The sequence below is a fragment of the Nanorana parkeri genome, unplaced genomic scaffold (genome assembly GCF_000935625.1).
Source record: "Nanorana parkeri isolate BGI_ZX_2015 unplaced genomic scaffold, ASM93562v1 scaffold21, whole genome shotgun sequence".
NCBI lineage: Eukaryota > Metazoa > Chordata > Amphibia > Anura > Dicroglossidae > Nanorana > Nanorana parkeri.
Genome location: NW_017306289.1, coordinates 1,615,288 through 1,634,191, shown reverse-complemented (window position 1 = coordinate 1,634,191; position 18,904 = coordinate 1,615,288). Strand labels below are relative to the sequence as shown.

The 18,904-nt window shown below is 40.0% G+C and overlaps 1 protein-coding gene across 1 annotated transcript in view; it reads right to left on the bottom strand.

Moving 5' to 3' along the window:
- VWA3B (von Willebrand factor A domain containing 3B) overlaps window positions 1-18,904 on the bottom strand; it is a 135,129-nt gene that overhangs the window by 11,208 nt on the left and 105,017 nt on the right. Inside the window, exons 28-31 of the mRNA XM_018562814.1 lie at window positions 18,465-18,559; window positions 16,993-17,155; window positions 6,741-6,827; window positions 5,759-5,880 (exon numbers count right to left, since the gene is read on the bottom strand). Coding sequence (XP_018418316.1) covers window positions 5,759-5,880; window positions 6,741-6,827; window positions 16,993-17,155; window positions 18,465-18,559 — 467 coding nt within the window. The remainder of the gene's footprint in view (window positions 1-5,758; window positions 5,881-6,740; window positions 6,828-16,992; window positions 17,156-18,464; window positions 18,560-18,904) is intronic.

Genomic DNA, 18,904 nt, shown 5'->3' with positions numbered 1-18,904 from the left:
GGGGCCCACCTTATGTTGCGTGGCTGGAATGCTCATTCCAATGTCTGGTGCCTCTGAAAGGCCAGCTCCCTGCTCACATCAAGCCCAAACAGCCTATCAGCTCCCCACTCAAATCCAGACTGCCCTGCCTTTCAGCATTCTCACATACAAGGCATCCTCTCTGCTCACATCCAGCCTGACCCATCTCTCTACTTTGGCACATACAGTCCCCTTTACAGCCATGCCAGCTCTCCCACTGCCAGCTCTCAATTCCACCCAACAGCTGCACATGCCATTTATAACCTTAGATCACTCCCTTTCAATAGTTGTTCTCTAGCTGGCTCACATCTGCTTTGCAGTGCTCCAGTTCGCTCCAGTTTCTGTATCTACACCCCCCCCTCACCACAACAAGCAGTGCACTCATTTTCCCTCTCTTTACCCATCAATCTCCCACAAGTCCCACAGCCCTTTTTCACTGACATCCACACTAACACTGTACCATCCTACTCCCCCACCTATTTTCCCTGACTGCATCCTCTCGCAGTGTTGTTGTGGGAGAACAACACTGACCATCAACGGGCAATGCGCAAGTGTGAATGGGCACTCGCTGACCACCTATGTCTGAGAAGGAGGGAGTGGGGTCAACAGTGGGTTCCTTATGAGGGGGGAATTCTTCTTCCCACTGATGCGGATGCTGGGAGGAAGGATTCTTCCTCTTGTTGTCAATGACGATGGGACACTCTTTCACTTACTGGCCAATCATTTTTTGCTTCCATTGCCTGCTGATGCCATGAATTTTTTGCTGACAACTGACCAGCAGGAGGGACTATGTTACATACTCCTGAGCTTTAAACTCTGGCTTTTGACATTGTATATTGTGCTGTGTGTTCTACCCCAATACAAAAAAACAAAAACTAATTTCTTTAGTTTTTCAGATCCAAAATTCGATTCGGTACGTTATTCGGATTTCATATCCGTACAAATTTTCATTTCAGAAAGATCCACAACAGGAAGTCACATGAAACCCCAAAAAGCAAAACATTTGATTGGCCAGAGAGCAGTCACATGTCTGGTTTAGTTTTGAACAAAATTCAGACAGATTCCAATTTCCGTTAACCGCTTGCCGTCCGCCCGTTGTGAAAAAACAGACGGCAAACTCACATTCGCGGGTTGCTATAAATAGACGTTTTTTTTCTGCGCGCGCGCGCACGGGCAGAAAAAACCCGTCCATTGTAAACAGCCGCTACCGGCTGTTTCACATACAAGAGATCGCGGCTCTATAGCCGTCCGATCGCTTGTATGTGCTGCCTGCGTGTGCCCCCCCCTCCTCGAGTGCCGCCGTCTCGCAGCCCCCTCCTGCACCCTCACCTTCAATCCCGGGATCCGCTGCCCTATCTGCAGCACGGGACTGGCTCGGGAGGGTGTCTGGAGGAAGATGGGAGGGAGGTCAGCATCTTCCTCCTTGCTGAGCTCCCTCCGTACTGTGAATGCGGACGTGATGTGTAATATATCACTTCCACATTCACCTGTCAGTCCTCTGGCTGTTTTAGCCAGAGAGAAGAAGCTGATGAAGGAGATGTCTGCTTCATCACCTTCTTACGGGGTCCCGAGGTGACATTAGGGGTCTTAGAGACCCCTAATGTCTCCATAAAGAGGACCTGTCAGTGTGCCTTTGCTATTATATAGGGGGATGGTTATTCCCCTATGTGATAGCAATAACATTAAGTGTAAAAAAAAAAGTAAAAAAATAAAAGTCACATATAATACAAGTTTTAAAAAAAAACCAACATTTTTAAGTACTCCACCTCCACGTTTATGCACATATAAACGTAAATACGGGTCAGATGCGCAGGTGCGCGAAAATGACAATTATTGCGCTACACATGTTACATATCGTCGCGAACGTAGGAGAGCAATAATTCTAGGGCCATTAATCACTGAAAACACTAAACTGATGAGCAGTAAAAGCTTTTAAAGCGTCGCCTACGGCCAATTTAGGGTATTGTAGTTTTTTGAGGTTTTGCGGGCGTGCGCAATTTTAAGGCTTGACTTGTTTGGTGTCTTTTTACGCGACGTGACCCCGTCTTTTATATTTTACCAAAAAATTGGGTAATAATAAAGGTTTTATAATTTAATATAGGGGAAACAGTTTTTTAAAAAACAATTTAGGTAATTTTTCCTTACTGTAGTAAAAAATAAAAATCCCAGTGGTGATTAAATACCACCAAAAGAAAGCTCTATGTGTCCCTAAAAAATTGTATAAAATTAATTTCAGTACAGCGTTATATGATGGAATAAATATCAGTCAAAGTACTGCACTGCTAAATACTGAAAAATGGCCTGGACAGGAAGGGGGTTTAACACCCCGATCTTCAAGTGGTTATAATACATTTGGGAGAAAACTAAATTTACATGTCTACTTCCATCATCACTGCAAGATCTTGGTGAAAAATTGATGCAACTCTGGATGGAAATAAATGTTGTGACATCACATAAGCTTATCGAAACTATGTCACTGCGAATATGTGCTGTAATCAAAGCTAAAGGGGTCCAATTAAATATTAGATGTGTGATTTGTTTTGGACCAGGCAGTGTATAAACTATGTTATACATTACATACTACTGACTACAGCATTTGCTGTCATTTAATGTACTGTATATAGTCCTGACTGCTGCACTCTGTAATCTGTGCTGTATATTACATACTCCTGACATTTTACTCTGACCACTTTTCACCACGTCACAGCTTCTCCCTAATATGTCCCTGTTTCTAAAGTTTAGAGGTATGGCCTTGGTGCTTAAGTTAATAAAAACCAGCAGATGTCTCTGCTCACTAGACTTCACCTGTAACTCGAAGGAGTGATCCTTTAGTTATGCAACTGTTTGTTACTTTTGTTGCATATCCTGTCTTCATCCTTTTATTTTGTGAGATTTATGTGCATATCCAAGTATAAAATGAGGTCAGGTAATTACAGCGGATAAATTATATATTTTGTGGTTTATTTTGTATGCCAGATTGTTGATGATTGTTTCTCGAATTGTTGTACTCCTTATTGTAACTTCTATTATTTAAGGGAATTACTTTTTTTTTAACTGTGATGATGTAAGCACCATGCCCGTTCCACGCATGCGCCAAGTACCGCTAGGCAGAAGAATACGCGCATGCGCACAACGACCACTTCCCACAGAAAGACGCGCAGGATGGCGCACAGGAAGTGATGCGCAGATGGAGCGTGTTCTAAGAAAAATGTGCCAAAGGCGCACAGGAAGTGATGCGCACATGGAGCGTGTTCTAAGAAAAATGTGCCAAAGGTGCACAGGAAGTGACATAATTGATTAGTTCACTTGCCTATTTAAACCAAGCCAGCCTGTCACTTACTTGCTGGATTGTCTTATCAGCTCCTGTATGTGTTGTGTCTCCTGTTTCCTGTCTTGAATATTAGATTGCCGTTGCCTGGATTTTGACCCGTTCCTGCCTCCACTACCTGCCTTGACTGCCACCTGCCTTTTTGACCCTGGACTGTTTTGATTATTCTTCTGCCTCTTCCTTCGGTACTGCAACTGACCTCCTGGATTTTGACCTCGGCTTGCCTCGACTTTGAATTCTGGATTACCCTTCTACTTGCACGGTTTCATAACTACTGGCACTCGTGCCACTCGGTGTCTGCCTGACCTCTGTCACCATCCTCAAAGGCTTTTAGACACGAGGTGCAAGGGAAGCCTCCTCAACCATCCAGTCTCCCAGACCAGGTTCGTAATAGATGAATAATACATGTCCTGTAGTACTACTATATGTATGCTATGCATGAATACTTTCCTCTGACTCTTTTACATAATAAAATGTAAGTACAGATACCAATACTGAAATACATTTTACACTTTCTTTTCTCTGCATGGCAATGGTGTATTGTTAAAAGTCTGCAATTTATGGAAATAGGTTAAATAAAATATGCATTATACAACAGTATAAATCTCTTCCATTAAAAAAGCTTTTAGTCCATTATTTTGAACACTGACACAAGAAATGCAAGGTAACATTAAAAGTCCCAACAGAGAGGAAAATGGCTAAAACATTTTCAAATGTACTTTACTAGGATTCTAAAAGGAATACTACTTAAAGTAGTATTCCAAGATAGGTTGAAATTATCATTTTTACATAAAAAGAGCAAACATTTTAAAAAGGTAAAAAAAAATAAGACTAAAGCATGCAGCTAAAGGCACTCATAGTTTTATATATACATTCTAAAATGTGGCGATTCCAAGCAAAGAAGAGGTTTAAATGCATCAAGGAATCAGGCATTGGCAGCGCATAGGGATGCGTACAAATAAGTACAATTAGGGGTATATAGTTACATAGTATTTGAGGTTGAATAAAGACACAGGTCCATCAAGTTCAACCTTTATGTGTCTGTGTATGTGTGTAGTGCGTGCATGTGTGTATACAATTCCCTGTGTGGTCTTAGTTTTTAAAGAGTAGCTGTATCCTTGTATGTTACGGGCTCTTATGAAGGTATCTAATTGATTTTTGAATGAACCAATATTCACTGCAGATACTCTGACTGAAGAGAAGCCCCTATACCCTTTGTGGATAAATCTTAGGCGTTGGCCTCTAATCTTTGTTAGGGAGTTCACAGTAAAAAGTTTATTGCTGATGTTTCCATCACCACTAAACATTTTGTACATTAAAACCATGCCCCCCCTTAATCTCCGCACCTCCAGCGTGAACAAGTTTAACTTTAGCAACCGTGTCTCATAGCTTTGATCCTCCAGCCCCTTAATTAGTTTAGTTGCCCTTCTCTGGACTCTTTCCAGCTCCAGGACAGTGATCTAATGCCGGCTGGTGTGTGGGCGGGCGTGTGGGCGGGAGCTGCAGCCGGCTAAATTTCAGTTTATGTGCCGCTACCCCGAAAGTAAGACCTTGCGGATTTCTGCAATATAAGACCTACCACCGAACTAGGTCTTATTTTCGGGGTAGGTCTTCTATTACAGAAATCACTGAAGATAGCGCTAGGTTTTACTTTCGGGGAAACAAAAATATTGCTCTGTCTCAACAGTACACTCCCTTTTTAATGCAAGACAGTACTCTGCTAGCTTTGTTTGCCGCAGCCTGGCATTGCAAGCTATTATTCAATTTGTGTCAACTATGACCCACCAAATCTTTTTCCATTTCTGACTTCCCTAGCGGAGTACCCAATAATAAAAATATATACAGTATGTTTATATATCTCATTTGGGGTTTTACATTTGTAGCTTCTCTCACAGAGTCTTATTTTTTAACACACTTTATGTTCTTGAATATCCTTGAAAAACAAATCAAACAAACCCAAATAAACCTTGACAACACGAATAGGTGATCAGAGAATTGCCTGAGATCTGGTATATTTTCTGTACAGAGAGAGATGGAAAAAAAATATGTTTTTTTATACAAAACATATGCCATTTTGCAGGCAATACTGTGACTGTATATTTGTACATATACTGCTGAAAAGGTTAAACCTTTTTCAAGGACATTCACAAGACTAAGCAATTATGACGTAAGTAATCTGGAAAGGAGAATGCTGTTTCTGAGAACAGAAGTAGCCCCGCAAGAAATGAGAAGAACACTCACAGCAATTGTGGTCACAATCTATAGATTTGTTCTTAGTTCCTCTTTCATTAAACACTGCACTAAATCCAGTAATATATATTTTATTATTTCCTTATACAACTGGATTACTGCTTAATTTGTCACTTAAAATGCCATTGTGTGGTGTGCATTAAGTTCTATTACGTTGTATACCTTTATCTCCTTTGTGTAGTCATCAGCATCACTCAGTATGTCTTCCCTTTGTATCCTTGCTACTTCTCCAGAGGCCCTCTTGACAAAATAGGTGAGATCTCCACAGTCATGGATAATAAATCCTGAAATATATAATTTATCAAACCTTGGCCAAATGACAATGAAATCCAATGATTTTTGGTTTCTAAAGCTAGAGCTGAGTGGAGTCTTTATATGTTTAAGTTTCTTGTAGACAAAAATTACCCAAAAAGTACAGCCCACCTAAAAGCTGCACTTAAAGGTACCCTACAAACATCCATATATATCTAATATTGTCAAACCTGGATGTTTCCAATCAGGATCATTTAATTTGTGAAGACTATAGTAAGATATTGGTCATGTTTTGATTTTTTAAAATCATTCACTTATCCACTACATAATGCACATATTGGAAATCATGCCACATATGGGGCCTAGATAAAATGCCCCCAAAAAATTGAAAAACAAAAAGATTCTGTTTGTGAATTTTGAAGCCAGCCGTTAGGACAATTCGTGGAATTTGTATTTTATTGTTGACTACATTGTACCTGTCAAATACACTACTTGATGGACAGTTACTTTCTCTGCAGATCCGTTATCTAGCTTTATATACAGGGTACAGGAGACTAGCTAAATAATACATCTACTTTGGAAGAGCAATCATCCTTTAAGTCTAAATAAAAAACTCACTAAGTACCCCCCCCTCTTCTCTGTAAAGAGAGTAGGTTGTGAAGGAGTCATATGTTGCAGTGATTTTCTGAGATAAAGGCTAAAGGACAGTACAAAGACAGTACAGATATAAAGGCTAAAGGACTTCTAAAACCTGCTGGGAGGTCATGATGTCAGGCAGAGAGTATGGAAACACAGTACCAGGCCTTGCAAGCCATACTTCTAAAATGTAATAGATCCACCGATTCACTAGAGAACTTTACAACTATATTTCAGACAAGGTCTCTGTTCCTACCTTCTTCATACCATCCATTGTGAGAGCAGACAGACACCACCTTTTGTCCGGGAACAGCTGGCTGTATAGCACTGACATCTGGTTTCACTAGAGACATTTGATATGGACATTACAGTTAAAAGATATTGTAAATGAACTGGATAAATACATGATTTTCTGATATATTTAAAGTTTTTTTAACATGTAAATTTTTCAGTACTGAGCTACAATTAACAAATACTGAATATTTTAAAATGTATTTACACTTTTGCAGTCAAATTTGAGAAAACCACTCTATATGTTCTTATGTGTTCCTATTCACACAGCATACTGAAAAATAACTTTTTAAAAACATGTATTACCTTTCTTAATTTAGATGTTTTGTTAAAGCAGGCAAGATGGCTAATTCCAGGCATTTCTTAGCCCTTTTGACAGTGATCTGTCCTTATAGAAAGACTTGGGACTTACATTTGAGGATTGTGTTTATCTGATAAATGTTATTAACATACAAAGGACACGCCACCTCCGACCCCTCATAGCCCCTCCTAACATGTCAAAGAAGTAGAAACAAGAAGAAGGTTTAACCCTTAAAACCCTAACACAAGTAAAAGCAATTTAAACAAGAAGAATTTTATTTTTCAGCTTATGCTATGTGAATAGGAACATGTGACACATATAAAATAGGGGTTAATTTGGCTGTGAAAGTGGAAATACACTTTAAAAGTACAACAGCTTTATTGCAAAAGATCTATAAACAATGAACAAAATGCATGAAATAAAACAGTCATATTTTTGGCCATTTTTATTTACGTTTACGTAAGTTGTTAGATTGATGTCATATGTGTTTTTTCGCTATATACATATTACAGTTCCCCATGACACACGAGTCACAGAGTATTATGAATCGTTTAATGAGTGAACACAGCAGAATATGTTTACTTTTAGACTCTCTGTGCCTTTCTGATTGAAACTTTGTGGGGAGCTCTGTGAAAGGGTAGGCAAGAATAGGGAGGGACAGGTGATGAATCAGTGCTCTAACTTATTAATCAGGTGTCTAGATTTCAGCTTGTCATTACTACCATGTTTCCCCCAAAAATAAGACCTACCCCGAAAATAAGACCTAGTACTATTTTTGGGAATTGCTAAAATATAAGACCTACCCCGAAAATAAGACCTAGTTGTGACCATTCCCAGGGCCGGCGGTGGCATAAGGGGGAACCTGAAGAGCCGCGGGAGAGGCAGGAGAGAATCAGTGATGCCAACGAAGCCAGTGCTAGAGGAAGCGAGGAGGCACCGAAGGGAGCAGAGCCGCATAAGCCGATGCCTCCCCTATAGTGCCGACTCCTGTCACAGGCGGAGAGATACCAAATGCACTCCGCCTGTGAGGAATCGATAGTGAAAGTGCGCTTCGCTCATTCTGGCCAGCAATTGGTTAGCAAATTGCTCTTGGAAAGGTACGGTACCCCTGATTGCTCTGATCACCATATTTTTGTAGATGAATACATGTAGACTTCTCTACATGAATAAGAGTTGATTGTTGTACATAAAAAAAAAAAAAGACCTACCCCAAAAATAAGACCTAGTGTGTTTTTTTGAGCCAAATAAAATATAAGACAGTGTCTTATTTTCGGGGAAATACGGTATGTAATACACAGCACTCCTGACTGGAATCCCATAAGATAGGTGGGTGCTGGTGTGACCTGCGGATGGCGCCGCATTATCACAAGAATGCCCAAAAAAAGTCACCCGCACTCCATGGTCCAATATGTTGAACGCTTCTTTTATTCAGACGGTATGCAAACATGCACAGTATAAAAGCAACGTTTCAAGACCGAACATGGTCCTTTCATCAGGCAAACACAATCACAACATTCAACCAAAGTGCAACAGTTATATACAGTGGCAAACCATCAATTGTGTGCAAGGAGCTATTGATCTTGGTAAACAATCAGAATTTTCAAAAAGCAACTAAGAACAACCTAAAAACATGTGAAAAGGAACCCAGAGCTCCACTTGCTGACTGGAATTGAGAATACGAAACGCATATTACATCATTTTAGTGGAAGATCTTTTTAACAAGATGGGCAAATGTCCATCTAAAAAAAATATTGCGGATATCTAAACCAGCTGGGACCTGAACCATTTCTAATATTTTAATTGCAGCCATGTAACTTTACTTTTTTTTTCGTAACAATTTATTTTATTCGGTTTTCACAGGTAAAAGAGACATTGCATATAGGGTTCAATACAGTCAACATACACAGGTCATAATGAATATAAAAGTTCAAATTGGTTACAGTTATTATATGACTGTCTCTAGGAACAAAAAGTGATCAAAGGAAAGTTTTAGAGAAAGGTGGGAGGGAGGAAGAGGGTGGATCGGGCATTAGGTCCAACGGTGTGATGACATTACCGGTTGTGTTGAAGATCAGGTCAGTAGGGCTGCTGTCCGCTGCCGACTAGAGGCACCCCCTACATTGAATGGGCAGTCTCTTATAGAAGTCTAAGGGTGTCCCTGTCTAGTTCCGGTTGTTGATATAATACCCAAGGTTCCCATATATTTAAGAACTTGGCATGGGTATCTTTCAGAATACTGGATAATCTTTCGTTGGTCATAATATTGTCTAATCTCGAGGTAAACTCGCGGTATGGCAGGATTTGTTTTTTCAGTTGCTTGATAGGGTCAATTTGGCTGCCAAGAAGATATAGTGTGCTAAGAATCTTTGGGAGGCGGTTAGACCAGGTATGGTGGTGTGTAACAGAGCCTGAGTGGGATCCTTGGGAATGTGAGTATTAAACAGGCTGGAGAGTAAGCGATAAATTCTAGTCCAAAATCGTGAGGTAAACGGACATGTCCACCAAGTGTGGAGCATGTCACCAGGGAGGGTGCACCCACGGAAGCAGACAGCAGACGAGGTTGGGTATATTTTGGCCAGGCGGGTGGGGACCAGGTACCAGCGGAACATAACCTTATATACCACTTTCATATTGGTGACATTAAGGGAGCATCGAGAGATGTTTCCCCATACCCTGCCCCAGTCCTCCTCAGTCCAATTAAGATAAGTAGACCACATTGTAGGATAAGAGTGTAGGTAAAGACGCTTCAGTGAATTGAGTTTGGAGTATAATAGCGACACTAGTTTGGGTCCGCCAGGTGAGTGGAGGCATGTATGCTCGAAGCACGTAAGGGGTCTGTTAAAGGATCTCCGTTCTTGTAGGGAGGACGCCCAGTGTCATATTTGTAGATATCGGAATAATTCCGCGTCAGGGATCTGTTTGTGCTCTTTGAGGTATGACCAAGTGAGGATAGCGGTATTTCGAAATAGATCATAAATTCTAATAAACCCATTGGTGCTCCACCATTTAACCACTTGCTGTCCGCCCGTAGTAAAAAAACGGACGGACGGCACTGCAGCATTGGTGGCCCCCTAGCGGGCACGCACGGGCAGAAAAGACCCGACCAGGTGTTTCACATATAGACGATCGGCGGCTCCATAGCCCGCCGATCGTCTATATGTGCTCGTTTTCTCTGGCTGCTATAGCCAGAGAAAAGAAGCTGATGAAGCAGATCTCTTTTGGGGTCCACAGGTGACAGGGGTCCTATGGACCCCTAATGTCTCCATAAAGAGGACCTGTCAGTGTGCCTTTGCTATTATATAGGGGGATTGTTATTCCCCCAGACTTTTATTTTTTTAAATTTTTTTTATTTATATATTTTTTTGCACTTTTTGATGCATTTTTAAAAGGGATTAATCATGCACTTTTATTACTGTCATTTATTATTTACCTATAACTTTTTTGAATAGGTAGCGCTCTACACTCTTCTATATGTATAAGTGATTGCACTTTTAGTTTAGCAGCTTCCTTTATTTATTTTAGATTAATCTACCGTAGCACGGAATCTTATTATTGACAACATTTACTTAATTCCCCCAGTCTTTATGCATTAGTCCCATTTAGGCACAATAACTTTACATGAGAAAGGCTTCATACTTTCCCATAAATCCTATTCGTCCGAACCAGACAAGTGCTAGTAGAGACCAACAACAGGCAGCCTGCTCCCTGAACAAACACGTGGACGTTGCAGTCAAAGATGCCTGAGTGTCAAAGATGCCATCTCTGATCTTTCATCTGTTACAAGGGCCAATCACTTTCTGTAGCTACTGTCAAATCCTGCAAAATCCACTGGACAATCTGTTAATCACTGGTTTAAGTCATACTTAGCATATGTCACTATGCCAGGGCACACTTGTGAAAACATGTTCTGTAAAGCATGTCTGTGCACTAAATACAACCTGCAGCTGCTCTGCTTGGAAGGTAAAAGAGACATGTAAGGAAGTTAATAATTGCGATCATTGAAAATGTTATCATCATGGATTTATGTACACAATGCTGACTGCTAAATTCATTTGTTGTGCTTTCTATAACACAATCTGTTTTATACTTTTAAATAATGTACTTTTCAGTGTCCTTATAAATTACAGTAACAAGCTGAGTATCTAATAAATAAACCTGTTCCATGTGTCAACAGAAGACCTAGAGAATGAGAAAACTGGTATTTACCTTTCTGCAGCAACATTAGGGATTAGTCCTTGTAACAGGGCTACAACTAATCTCTGACGTCTTCAGAAAGCTAAATGAGAAGTGGCAAAGCAGATGCTACAAGGAAAAAATGTTCTACAGTCATGCAAATACAGCGAACAAACTCTACAGAATCTCACAGCTGAATGCTTTGCCATGTGATTACTCATTCAGATCTTTTTGTTTTTTTTTTACTTAACATTTGTTTTGGCATTGAAATACAGTATATATCGAATATAACCTGTAACAAAGCACTCAGATCAATTTTTAGCACAGCAGCTGCTGACACTTCAACAGCTAAGACTTGTGTATCGCTCCACCTGTTGGCTGCAAGTGGTAATCAAAAAATATTCAAAATGAAATATTTAATTTGCATCTGATTATTACTATTATTATTATTATTATTATTATAATACATTTATATAGTGCCAACAGTTTGCCCAGCACTTTACAACATATGGTAAGACAGTATAATTACAATACAATACAATAGCATTAGAGGACCCTGCTTGTGAGAACTTACAATCTTTAAGGAGGGGCAAGTGATACAGAAAGTAACAACTGTGAGGGATGAGATGATTGAAGCAGCAGATGTACAATTTTTAAGAGGAGATGGTATAGGCTGTCTTGAAAAGGTGAGTTTTCAGGGACCGCCTAAAGGCAGAAAGATTTGGAGATAGCCAGATCGGTTGTGTTAGGGAGATCCAGAGGATGGGAGAGGCCCTGGAGAAGTCCTCAAAGCGAGCATGAGAGGAGGTGATGTGGGAGCTCTAGAGAGCAGGAAGTCTTAAGAGGAAAGGAGAGGATGGTATGGGTGATATTTTGAGATGAGGTTGGAGATGTAGGCGGGGGCAGAGTGTTAGATAGCTTTGTATGTTGTTTGGAGAGATTGGCAAACAGGGGTGTCTCCCACTGAACGGTTGGCGAGGTGGATGAGTCTGGCAGCAGCATTCATAATAGACTGGAGGGGGGATAGCCTGTTTAGAGGTAACTCAATGAGGAGGGAGTTGCAGTAGTCGAGGTGAGAGACGATGAGAGAGTGAATTATTTGCTCTGTTGTGTAATTCATCAAGAAGAGACGAATTTTGGAAATGCACAAGTTTCTTTTCTGCAGCTAATGCTATTGGGATATATAAATAAAGAGCTATATTGATTACTCAGCTTGTTTAATTTCCATGAACACGAAACTATATCCGTAATCCTCTTTATGTTATTATTTGATTCACTGCACTATAACATCTGGTTTTATCGTAAGACTTTTCAGATTTTCAGTTTCCCACAGCCAAATTGCTTTGAGGTAAATATGTTTGAGCCCATTATGTTTGCTGTTAAAATATTCAGTCTCTGTTGAAGAACAAAATAGTACATATGCATATTTAAAGCTGAGCTCTGGGTAAAAAAAAATTATTTTAGAAAGAGCAGTTAGGGAAGTAACCTCTAATAAGAAAAATAAAAATCATGCCTTGATTGAAGCCAGATACTACACTATAATAATGGTGCGGCTGCGAAAGTGAAGGGCTTCAGCTGCATACATACTCCCTCCTCTCTCCTCATACATTTACAAAAAGCCTTGTATTTTTTTCGCAGAATACAAAGCGTTCTATGAATGGAGTATACCTGCCCATCCTCTCCGTTTGTCCAACCCCAGAATTCCTTATATTCTGTGAAAAAATACAAGGCTTTTTGTGAATGAACAAGGGTATGGATGACAGGTCAAGTCTAGGATGTGTACATTTCTATCATCTATCCATAAGCATTAAAGTTATGCCAGGAGAACCTGGCAGTGCATGAATCAATTATTCTTAGTGGAGGTTCCTCTGTTGAGCTTAGTTCATCTGTGTAATACCATTTATTGATAATCATGGAGAGTATCACATCTATCACTGCTCCTGCTCATGAATAAGTATTACCTCAAGCTTTTAAGCTTCATCATTTTGAGGGTAGATAGAAGAAGAAAAGGAGTCATGCAATTGTTTGCTTAGATGTTTTGCACATTTTATTATTAGATACAGGACACAGGGATCACTCATAATAGAGGGTGGATATGGCTATCTGCTCTCCGTCATTCTTTGCAGGGTTATGCACACCAGTGCCCTCATTTTTTAAATTCAGACTGCAGTGTGACACCTGCGATGGGTCTGCTTATCGTGGCAGAGAGAGCTCCAATGTACAAGGAGAGCAGGTCATGTGATTCTGACAGGTCAGGTGACAGGGCTTCCCTCCTGACTTTTCTTTTTCTCCTGCCATTAATTCCCTGCCATTAGTATGCTGGCTTCAGACTCCCAAGGACATCAGAGAGCAATGCACATTTGTAAAGAACACAGCTAAGCTTTATTTATGTATGGTGTTTTTTCTTAAAACAGCAGTATGGTTGCAGTAAGGCCAGAATACTTCTTTTTAAATGGACTCCATAGTGTTTTTTATATTTGTCACAAATGGCATTATCATAATTCCCCTAGTAAGAAGGCCAGATTTACCACTGTGCATCATAGGCACATGTCTATAAGTGGCAGAGGCAAAGAATCTTTCTTAATATTTTTTTTTTTAACCATTACCAGTAGAAAAACAGTTTCTTCATATAAGCCTGCAGTGTTATACATTGTCACAATATTCTAAGCCATGTCATGACAAGTGTAGGGGTCAGCTTTAAATGTAGAGCTTTTTTGGCAGTATGGCATCCTAACGTGCGTTTAAGAACTCCCTGTCTGTGTTTATTTGTCATTGTTACATCAAACACAAGAGCAAAAGTATGTGACACAGACCCAACGGAGCGGTTTGGGTAAGCCCAGTTCAATGCACAACTATCAGTCTCCTGGATAGTTACAATTTGTATCTGCTTAGATCTGCAGGCTGTTCCTGCATGCAATCTTTCTATCACCTCTAGAGATGAGCCTGGGCTTGGTGCGAACCCAGATCACCTGAGTTCGCCCAAGTCTGCTCTAAACTGTGACTGCCACCACTCTCCACCTAACCCAGTCAATGGTGGCAGTTGCGACGGGTCATTTGTGATGTATAGCTGCGGGAAATGTGGGGTTGGTTGAATTGAGTTCACACCAAGCCCAGCCTCATCACTAATCACCACCCAAAGAATCATTCCAGAGAAGACTTTTATTATTCCCCAGGTGGGGAAAATGGTGTGGCCACTGCTTATCCCCCTGCACACTGCTACCACCAGCTTACCTCAGAAAATGCAATAGTCTAGTGAGCAGGTAAACCCCATACACAACATTGCCCTGGACCTAATGGGGCTGTTTATCACACTAGCAAAACAAGGAAATGCAAAATGATGATCCTAAGATAGGTTATTGCTTTAAGTGCCAAATGTTATGTTTGATAGTAAATCTGTCTGTCTAGCACAGCTTGTTGTCTGCACCACAGTGTTTAACTGCTCTTAAAAGGAGAACAATGAGGTGAGTGATTTTCACTCAACCTCATAGTTCCAGCCGACGTGTGACAATGAAACTGTCACACGTCGGCTCAATAGATCGGGAAGTGAGCGAACACATACCATTGCCCGCTCACTTCTCGATCCTGTCCCTGCAGAAAGCTGTGACTGTCACTCATGGCTCCCTGCAGGGACCCCCCCCTCCCCGCTGACTGGAGGAACGAACGGGGGAGGGGCGGGTACAGCTGGCTCTGCCTGTAGATAGGATGATCCAGATGTCAAACACGCAGCTGGGTGGATCTCGACAGTAATGTCAGGAGAGGTCCCAGCTGCGGCAGTCTCAGTATACCGGGAGCTGTAGCTCGCTGTATACTGAGCTTTGGGTCACGGGAGGACGCTAGTTTATGTCCTCCCGTGACCCTGAGGACTATGGGGAAAAACACTTACCCCATAGTTCTCCTTTAAAGTGACAATAAACTCAGGAGTTAAAGCTTACTAATTAAGATTAAAAGAACTTTCTTAACTATTAACAAAAATGTCTCTTATTTGTGTATCACTCGTCCGTAGATCCTCAAATCATCTCTGAATTCATGCTGACACTGTCCTTCCTTCTGGAGGGTGGCTACTTTTGTTCCCCATGGTCCCTGTGTGTGTTGTAAAGTAGCCGATGGTCCAAGCTCGCTCCAGTGATGGACTACAATTTCACATTTGGTTCACTAATTTGTTTTGAAATTATAGTCCATCCCAAGAGTGAGCTTGGGGAGGTGACTACTTTACAAAACATATTGATGTATCTTGCTGCACTCCTTACCGAATAAAATGAAAACCTGTCTGATCCAGGTGGGTGCTTGCAATGACCAAGGAGGGCACCGTGCAATATCATGAAGTCCAAGAACGTCACCAGCACTCCTAGGAATGCGGTGACGTTCTTGGACTTCATACTTTACAAAACACACACAGGACAATGAAGAACATCCAGAAGGAAGGACAGCGTCAGCATGAATACGGAGATGATTTGAGGATCTACAGCCGAGTGATACACAAATAAGATACATTTTTGTTATTTTTTTGTTTGTTACGGTACTTGAATGTAAGTTTTAACTCCTGAGTTTAGTGTCACTTTAACTCTGCACTTTGTTTATGAATTACCATTCTGGCTTCCACTTATTCCCTGTGCAGATGTAGCAGCAGTTACCTCTTTTACTATCTGAGGGACTCTAACTGGAATAAGGATAATTAAAATTGTTCTTTAGGAATTAGACTTTGTAGCCTAACTTTGAAAAAGCTGTCCTCATTTTGTATTGTTATTCATAAACCCATACTGCATTATCTTCTCATGATCCCTTTAAACCGCCCCTCTTTAGTGTTTAGCCCTGTATGGATAACTCTGCATATTTTTGGTTGTTGATGTCTGAAAGTATTGGCTTAAATGGTAAACTATGCTAATTTATAGACTTTGTATATGTTTGTATTCCTTTTGCTCTCAGCTGTTTCTTTTCACTTTGTAGAAAGTGACTTGCTCAGCAAGATCTCACGAATAACTTCACCATGCAGAATTTTTTTTTTAATTTCATCAAACTTTACTAACTTTTCAGTCAAAAACCATAGTGCCTGATTATAGGTAAGCACTGGAGTAAATCACAAACGTCTTTGAAAAAGCTCATCACCGTTAAAGCCCTGTACAACACCTGCTATAAGGCACTGCAGCCATTTATAGAATCCTCTCTTCTGCTTATTATTTATTACCTAGAAAATGTAGAAATTATGGGAACAACCACACCTTTTTGCTCTTACAGTGTATCTAGAAGCAATCATTTCATATACTGCAGCTCACCAGCTTAGCTGTGGAAGTTGCATTAGCTTTCTTTTTTAGGCTTTTTTCCATTATTTTCACCTGGTGATCCTGCCAGTGACATCTTTTGTTCTAATTGTTATATTACATTTTTGTTTCCCGGCATTATTATACTTTATTCTTTTAAACTCTACATGCATTCAATTAGCAAGAAATGCTATTACCAGCCATGTGCTTATTTCAGTAACGCCTGGATTTATGCTTTAAGGTAAACATGACACTGCAGTGTGCAGGAACACTAGGCAACCAATTATAATCCATCCTTGGTCTAAATAGAAATCAGGTTGCCCTCAGGTTACTGCACACATCAGTGTATGCACTGCTTTATTGAATAAGCATGTAACATAGGTAAGGCAGGGCTATTGACTTTGTACCTTTCCAACCCAACCAAAGAAAAAATCAATGGTGGCTTTCAGCACTTCGAAAAGGCAGCTCACATGGAAATGTGCACTTACCATCCACTTCCTTTTTCGTGTTACTAATGGGTATCAGCATTTTCAACTGCTCAAGAAGATCAATTTTCTGTTCTGTTAGGTCTTTTTCCTCTTCTTCTTTCATTTTATTTTTACCTTGATGGGAACTCAGTTTTGTTAGTTCTTTAAGAAGCCTCTGTATTTGCTATAGTGAAAAAGAAAATGTATAGAATCAGACTAGCTGAGGAGCTGTTTAACCTGTTACAGTTTGGCCACTGTTGAACAAAATTCTGGTATCTTGCTGTACCACAACCTTAAACAAAGGAGTATCAGCCTGTATCACTGTGAAAGTTTGACTAACAATCATTCTGTCATGCAACACTGTTCCCAAATAATTTCATATAATTCTTTTGAGGCAGATATAGCCTTCTTTTGGTGATCTCTTATTAACCACTGGGATTTTTATATTTTTCTACAGAAAGGAAAAACCACAAACATTTAAAAAAAAAAAAAAAAAAATGGTTTTCTTTTCTGTTAAACAAAATGCCGGGACAGTACCAACAGCTCCAAATGGATGCCTTTTGGGAAAGTAGACCTAAGTAATCTAGTTTTTTACCGCAATTTTTGGGAAATGAAGAAACATGGTGGTATTAAGGAGGTTACAACACATACTTTGGTAATGATGAACTAGATACAGCACATCACAGAGGGATTGGTAGGGGAAGGGTTTAATGAATAGGTCAGATACAGCAGCAGGATGGAGATGAAGGGGTTAATGTGCACATGTGCAGTATAAGGGAGATAAAGGGTAAATATAGAGGTCACAGTGCAGAGGTAAGATGAAGATCATTACTTTAGGAGGTGAGATGCAGTAAAAGAGTTAAAAAAAAAGATCGGAGCCACTGAGTCACCAGGTGCTGCTGATAAGTCGTTCATAGATTCTCCCATTCACAGTTCACAGTTCCTCTCTTGCCTGTAGTAAGAGTGAGAGATTGTTGTGTAAACAGTAACATGTAATCGCTGTGATTAGTCTGAGGGTGGCTTGGTACACAGAGACTAGCGAATGCAGCGGGCATCCTGTGGCCATTTGTAGAATGACGTCTATAGATGTCCTTCCCGAAATGACTGTCCACCTCCCCACCATTTATTTACAGTATAGCTGTAGGGAGGTGCTACCACTGCTCTCTAGTGACTAAGATAATGAACCACCTACTGTACATGACAAATGGCTCTGAGCCATAATAAGTAAGATAGAGAGCAGTAAAAAAACATTTCTTGTAGTAATAATAAATACTAAAATAATGTATTTTTAAGCAGTTATTGCTCCAAGCTTCTCAAAAAAACTTTGAGGCTTTTAACTATTACACTTGGACATTGGACTGTCATTGGCCCTCCTATGTTATTAAATAAGGACAAATGCGTTAATACATAGGATATTTATAATAATCCTAAATTCTAAAGGCTTTCACTGTTGTTTATATCTATACAGTGTTATGTTTTTTTCTGGCTCTCACCTGTTGATTTTCTTTTTGCTCTTTTTGGTGCTGACTAATTTGCAAAGCCAAATCTTCTAGTTTCTTGTTAGTGTTTTCACTTGGAAGATTATTGTCTGTAGGAAAAACTAGTATTAGTGTGGATTAAAATAAGGAAACAAGAAATGAATTCCAGAAAACAAGTTCCACGAATACAAACGTGAACAGTGCTTCTGAAATATTCACCAGTTCCTGCCATACAACTTTAAACTCGTGCCATGTGAATTAGAATCCCACCAAAGTATAGGTAATAGATGGCTAATATTTTCCCAAGTAAGACATACATCAGTCAGAAGTCATTTTCCTTTTAATAGCTTTTTTATTCATCTTTCCATGAGACATATAAATGTACAATACGAAATATATTGTAGCGGTAAATAAAAGTCAGTTTTCTGGTGACAATATTATTGAGAAAATGACTG